This window comes from Rattus rattus, chromosome 11 (genome assembly GCF_011064425.1).
Source record: "Rattus rattus isolate New Zealand chromosome 11, Rrattus_CSIRO_v1, whole genome shotgun sequence".
NCBI classification, from domain to species: domain Eukaryota; kingdom Metazoa; phylum Chordata; class Mammalia; order Rodentia; family Muridae; genus Rattus; species Rattus rattus.
The window spans coordinates 8766762-8774249 of record NC_046164.1 but is presented as its reverse complement, the minus strand read 5'-3'; the positions used below and the strand labels follow the sequence as shown (position 1 = coordinate 8774249).

Below are 7488 nucleotides of genomic sequence, written 5' to 3'. Positions count from 1 at the left end.
TTGAATCACAGAATACGGAGACGTCAAGAAAGTTCGACCTAGAAGCTATAAAATAGACCAAAAATAAAAAAAAGACCAATGAAAATACTGATTCTTTGGAAAGATCAAAAAATTAATCATCATTAGGAGTACTGCTCAAGATGGTAGTAGTGAGCAGGATGAAGAATAAAAAGTGTGAATCCATTACAGAAAAAAATGTTAATGAAACTTATAGTGGCTTCATGCAAGTATGTGTCAAATTACACGTGCTCTGCTCAGTGTGACTATTTTTTCACAAATAGGACTTTTTATTTGTCACTATTAAAAATCTAGATTTTCGGCAGCTCCTTGGGCTGGTGGTTCACATCCATCAATTAGTTCAACTTTAGTTCCTGCCTCGTCACCAGTTGTGTTGCCAGAACTACGCCTTCACCATGGAGCTCCATGAGCTTTCCCAACTCAAAGCTGGGTTTCTTCACCATTATTACTTCTGTAATAAAGACATCATGGAGAGGATATATGGACTGTCAAGTCTTCTCCATGCCTTTCCCAATGCTGTCTGCAATCAGTTTACTAACTGCTTGCTTCAAGTCATTTGTCTGCACTTCTCGGGGCATGATTTCCACCATTTTCTTCTGGATCTGGAGGACCTGCTGGTGCTGTGCATGTGATGTCTTTCTAATCTGGTTGTTGCATATTTTAGTGACACCAACACAGAAAAGTTGGAGCAAACACCCATCGGTCGTCTTGACATCAGCATGAGCTTCAGTTGTGGTCTGGCACTTTTTGACCATGGAGCACATTTTGTCCCGACTAAGATCCATGCCCTGGGAATTAGTCAGACGTTTTCCCCCTGAACATTCTCAGTACTTAGCTTGAATTTTCTAAAGGCAACTTCATCATTCTGTAGATCGGCAAGGCTCACTTCAAACACACAACCCTTGAGGTCACCAGATACAATTTTGACTTCTTGAGTCCTTGTGACTAATGTTTTTCCTAATATTGAACATTACTGGAGCAGTCACAGCCTACCAGTCTTTCTTAGAAAATGGATCAACCACTTTCTTCTTAGCTCCCTTCTTGCCACCTCTCCTCAGGCTCACTGCGAGAACTTATTGCAAACCAGGCAGGAGTGCCGTCTACGTGACCCTTTAGCCTTCCTACTTTAATGTCTATTTTTTAAATATAATCTTTTTATTGGATATTTTATTTATTTATGTTTCAAATGTTATCCCTTTCTCAGTTTCCCATCCACAAACCCCTATCCCATCTTCCTTCCCCTGCTTCTGTGAGGGTGCTCCCCTACCCACCCACCCACCCACTCCCACCTCCACACCCTGGCAGTCCCCTACGCTGGGGCATTGAGTCTTCACAGGACCAAGGGCCTCTCCTCCCATTGATGCCCTTATCCATGTGACTATTTTAACTGTAGTTGTAAGTACTGATATTGAAAAGCTCCAAAGTTGGCCAAATACAAATGAAAACTAGCCATTTTAGAGGGGAAAATATGGAGAAACAAGCCTTATAAGGCATTCCCTCATGTTTTAGGAACTAAAGCAATTGAAGGCTCCCCTGAAAATTCACACAAGTATGTTCCTGTCCCGACTGTAGTGAAATCTTTGGCTCAGAGCCAGCTCCCTTGGCCTTTTCCACCCACATGACTAAACATCGAGACCTGCGGTCTGAAACTGCTCCAACAAAGAATGCCTGTGTGTACTAACATGATACTGGTTCAGAGAATACTCTATCAGGAGCACTTCCTGAAGTCTCCACTTATCACAGCTTATCACACGGAGAAGGATCATGGCCTGGTTGCTGTGTCCCTTTGTTCCTGATGCTGACAGCTAACCTCACCTGTAGATGGGATCTGGACTCATCTAGCAGTACCATGTCTGGATGGATCTCGAAGGTCACTTACAGAAGATTAAGTAAGGGAAAGACCTGTTGTTCATAGAGGGTGAGCCAAAATACAAAGAGGTCTCAGAAACATGCAATGTTGCCAACCTACCTTCCTTTTCTGAACATCATATCTCTTGCTGCAGCTGCTGACGCCCTCTGCTGATCTTATATCATGTAATATGCATTTAGTAATACATTAGTTATATATGTAGTTATTCGTACATTTCACATAATACAATAACCATATAGTCCACCCTCCACTATAGACTCAACACAAGAGACTCTCCAGGAATCTTCAAACTTCTGCCATGATTAGGGCTGCTGAGGCACCTAACTCCATCAGATTCTACATTTAGCCTCGCACCATGGACTGAATGCCATAAACTAGGCACCAGACTGAGAATGCTAAGGGATCCATCCTCACAAACAGAACAGCTACCAAGTTCTCAGACTCTTCAGAAGCCAGGTGGCCATGCTGGTCTAAACAGACTCTGTAGTTTTGACCAAGGTGATGCATCACCTTTTTTGATACTTCCTGTTGGAAGAAAAGCCTCTGTAATGTATATGCAAATACTACTGACACTGTGTAAACCAATCTCTTGTGGTATTAAATTATATCCAACAGGAAACTCAGAAGAAAATCTTTTGAATATAATTTAATATACTTTTTCCTATTAACATAAACATCAAATTAGAAGTGTCTTATAACTAAGTTATTCTGTCACATTCATCACTATATTTTAAAATTGAATTAAGTAATTGTTATGCATTTCAAAGATAAACAATGATTACATCCTTCTTGTTGCTTTGAAAGCTATCTTTTTATTGTTAGTACCAAACTTCCTGATAGGTGATATTCAGTAGAATTCTCTTATGAGTGCTATTTTTATCTTTAGGAATTGAACTTATTTGTAGGCTGAGTAGACATTTAATTAGTTCACTTCTAGATATTTATTTCATATGGTTTTATATTTTGATTTCTTATTTTGTATCATTCATAATATGAAAGCCACTACAGGTAACATCAGGCAAGCAGACATTTCCTCCAACAATTTGTGAATGTGAAGGAAGAAATATTCATACTGCACAAAGTAAGTCATGGATGTATTTGGCCCTCATTTCACATATCCCAACTGCAAATAATACACAAATGTCTTCTACAATAGAACGGCAGCTTTTATAACTTAAGTAATAAAACACTAAAAGGCAGTGTCTTATTATATCATGGAAGCAACTATACCTACTAATTTTAAATGTCATGGACACACTCTATATTGCCCTGCATTTCCCAATGTTTGAAGCATTTTCAAGTTGAAGGTTAATGTTTGCACAAGTTAAAGGACATTAAACGGGTTTAGATGCAGAATATTTTTTACAAATGCACATAAAACATGTCATCGTGTAGATGTGCAATATCTACCTAACTTTTCCTCTACAGAGCAGCACTGCTGCCAGAGGACCTGTGCTTGGAGTATGCCTAGCCCCCGGAGGGGACTTGTTGGAGTAGGTGTGGCTTTGGTATGGTCTTGTTGGAGTAGGTATGCCACTGTGGGCTTGGGTTTTAAAACTCTCATCCTAGCTGCCTGGAAGCCAGTCTTCTCCTAGCTGCCTTCGGAACAAGAGGTGAAACTCTCAGCTCCCCCAGTCCCATGTCTCCTGAATACTGCCATACTCTTGCCTTGAGGATAATGGACTGAACCTCTGAACCTGTAAGCCAGCCCCAATAAAATGCTGTCCTTTATAAGAGTTGCCTTGGTCATGGTGTCTGGTCATAGCAGTCAAACCCTACCTAAGACAGGACCCCTAACTGGAACTGAACTGAATGATGCCTCCCTGAGAACTAGCTTCCACAGTGCCAGAAGGCTCCCTAAGAACTAGCTGTTGCAGGACCAGACGACTCCATGCAAGCTTCAGAAGGATGGAAGCAATAAACTGTGCTGTCAGTTATGATGCTGATGAAACTCACTAATGACCAGAATGGCATGGTAACACTACGTGTACATTAGTGACTTGCCTGTCTTGGTGGTAACCAACAGCTCTTCAATTGGTCTTAAGAGATACTCAACAAGAGGAAAACTATGTCCGATACTGGAAACTTATCTAACTATTCAGTGGTAGTGAAATCATAGTTATTGGAGGGGAATCTACAGACATTACTCTACTAAACTAGCATGATCCTTAACAACAATATATAAATAGTGTGTCTTTATACCCATAGACAAGTGTAGCCTTTTCCTCTAATCAAGGAAACTTCTCTTTAAAACAGATGGAGAGCTGTACAAAGAACCACAACCAATCAAAATGCAGAGTTGCGCAGCCCAGTCCTGATGTATATACAAACAGGACAGCTTCCGTGCCTAAGGCTCGGAGGACATGGCAGAAGTGGGGGCAGGAAGATTGTAAGAGCCAGGGGATCAGAGACTTTGCTGTGAGACTGTGTCTGCTCGTAATGTCAGGAGCTATGCCTGTTAAGTCACCAAGATGACCACCCAAACCTGAGCTGAATGAGGAGGATGACACCAATGAATGTGCCAAACTGCACAGAGAAAAGGCTATTGGGCCTCAACCCTGCACAAAGAACTACAGGCAACTGAGTAAAGCTGGGAGTGAGAGAGGCAATCCTACCCACGGAAAAGCACATCAACGTGTTGTCCAGTGCTAAGCAGTCAGCCCTGAAAACATAAATGTAAGGGATAGGTGGACTCAATCGTTACATTTAGGAATGTGCACATATGTAAACACACACATGCATCCAATAACAAAGAAAGGAGAGGCCATGAATCTGAAGGAGAGTGGGAAGTGATACAGGGGAGAGTTTGAAGGAAGGAAAGAGAAGGGAAAGAAGTGTTGTAATTAAACTATAGTCTCAAAAATGAAAGCAAATGAAAGGTTATCATTCCTACTTTGTTTTGGTTTCTAATTCCTTTCCTACTTTTTCAAATGCCCATCTTCCCCATTTTCTTTATTTTTACTTGGTTAAAGCCTTTTCTAGATTTTCAAACCAGATGTTTAATTCATTCATTTGATCATTTTTAATGGTTATTGTGAGTTGAATCTAACATGGTTCCTCAGGCTCATATAGAAGGGGACTTATTATCGGCTTTGGAGACTAATTGCATCCTGAGGGTACATCCCTAATCAGTGACCTTTTAACTATGATTAATCAATACAAATTCTTTTGGAGATCATTGAAGCTATAGTGTGAGACCTAGTTGAAGAAAGTGGGCAAGTTGTTGTTTACTTGTATGGTCATGACATGCTGAGCTCGTAGCCTGTGTTCTCTCCACTGCTTGCCCAGCCTAAGGAGAGCATCTCTGCTCCACTCTCCTGTCGCCCTGTGACTTTTTGCCTTTTTACAGGCTGAGGAGCAATGGAAGAGCCAACTATCCAGGGACAGCACACCTAATCTCTGATCTTGGAAGCAAATAAACGTTTCTGCCATTAAACTGTTGCTTTTTTTAATTTTTTACAATGACGGGAAAATAATATGTGGCACAATCTTTTGTTGGTATTTAAATGAATGAAATTAGGGCAATAGATTTTCCCTTTAAGTAATATATTAGTGAAATAAAATATTTTCCCTTTGATTTGCTCTAAATATTTTTTAAACTTTTCTTATGATTTCATATGGGATACTGAGCAGTTACAGTATTACTCCTTTTGATTTTTTAAAAGTGTCTATTGTCATTGTTTCTTATGTATAAAATTCTTATGTAAATACCAGTTAACACTAGCTTCACAAATGATAGATATACTTAAGAAGTAAGTATCCCAGTTTTAATTTATTTATTTCTAATGGGGGTAAAGAAAAGAAATGGGAGTGAAATAAACTCATGGTGGGAGCTCTACAGACTGTGGCAAATGATTTCATTACTGGATCCCTGTCCTGGGACAAGCACACATGGCACGTGCTAATCAATAGCTAATCTTTCCTCCCTTCCCCTTCCTGAAATGGACGCATGACTTCTGCGACCTCCCATATCGGTGACAGCCATTGGCTAACTGACAGAGGGGAAGTGGAGCCAGCATAATGATGTCATCGCTCCCTTCCTTTACAGCAGCACAAACTCTGCAGCACAATTCAGTTTCCTATGTGATCAACTAAGAGTGGCATCTGCTGGGGTCACGTCTCTGCCACCTGCTCTACCTACATCATCGGGTTTTCTCAGGCCCTTACAGATGTCACAGTAGAGCACTAGGCTTTGCTTCTAGAGAACCTAACCATCTAAGCACTACACACACACACACACACACACACACACACACACACACACACACACACACACACACACATACATACATGCTTTATACATTATGTTGCTTTAATATGGCAATGTCTCATCAGTGTAAACATCTTTACATTTTAGGTAGGAAAAGTAGGGCTGTATAAAGTCAAAATGCATGTGTTTAACCTGAACTAAGTGGTCAATCCAAAAACTAAACACAGATGCTATGGCCACATAACCTCCAAATGTTTCATGTCCATATATCCTTCTTTATCCAAAGACAAATGGATTAACGGTGAAGGGATATTCAACTATACATTTCCAGTTAAAGGGAAATTGATATGCATTTCCAAGTGCTGAAGAAACCTGTTTATAACAAAGGTAAAACTTTTCTTTTTTTCACTCATGAAATCAAGAATTCATGAAAAATCATTTAGCTATGTGTCCACTTAGAAGAGTGACATAAACCTGTGACAACAGAAATGTAGGGAGAGCCTATATCTTAACCATGTTTGTTTGTGAAAAATATAACAAAGATTTGCACAAAAGGACAAGCATTTCCTATAGCAGCAGTGTACTCTATAAAATGTACTATTAATATTCTGATTGTATAGAATCCCATCAGTGATGAATAATATTTAGATCCCTAATAAAATTTACAATCATCACAAAGAGCTATCTTTTCTAAGGAGCTATTCAAATTTATATTCTAGCAAAACTATGTTCCAATGTTGTTTATATATATTTCCTCCATAATTCTAATTTTAGTACTTATAAATATAATTTGGATAGCATATTATTATTTAATAAATGCTTAAAGTATCATGCATTATGCTTATCTTTGTTTCAAAACTTAATCAGTATTAAATGGAGAATATTTTTTTAAATACCATATTAAGGTGCATGACACCATAGCTTAGATAAACAGAAGAATGGGTCTAATTTATGAGTTCTCTTTACTTAGAAACCTTTTTATGATCTGTTATACTGATCCTGATGGTAGTCACTCTCTACCTCCAGACTATTTTAACTGCTGAGTTGTATCAAATGCTTTACAACCTCTAAACTCAGCACCACATTTCTCATTCCATAAGCTACCCACTCTCTACAGAATATTCCAAACTGGATTATGGGAATGTCTTTCACAAATCCTTCCATATCCGTCTGAAGCCCAAGTCTCAGCAAAGCACCTAGGAGCTGGAGACACAACTCAGAGGTAGCACATGTGGGGACTGCAGTTTTCATTTTTAGCATCAAAAGAAGCAAATGGGACATGGCTTACAGACTTGATCTCTTAGAATGCTAGTTTAATCCTTCTTTTGCCAACATTACTTCTGTCATTTCTTTATCCCACCCTTCCATTATCTACTTTCTGACAATCACA

General features: G+C 39.4%; 1 protein-coding gene across 1 annotated transcript in view; it reads right to left on the bottom strand.

The window, feature by feature from the left end:
* Positions 1-300: 300 nt before the first annotated feature.
* Positions 301-7488, bottom strand: part of Cfap299 (cilia and flagella associated protein 299) — a 177588-nt gene continuing 170400 nt past the window's right edge. The window contains 4 exon segments of the mRNA XM_032916784.1: positions 301-404; positions 407-823; positions 826-977; positions 979-1090. Of these exon segments, the coding sequence (XP_032772675.1) occupies positions 301-404; positions 407-823; positions 826-977; positions 979-1090 (785 nt within the window).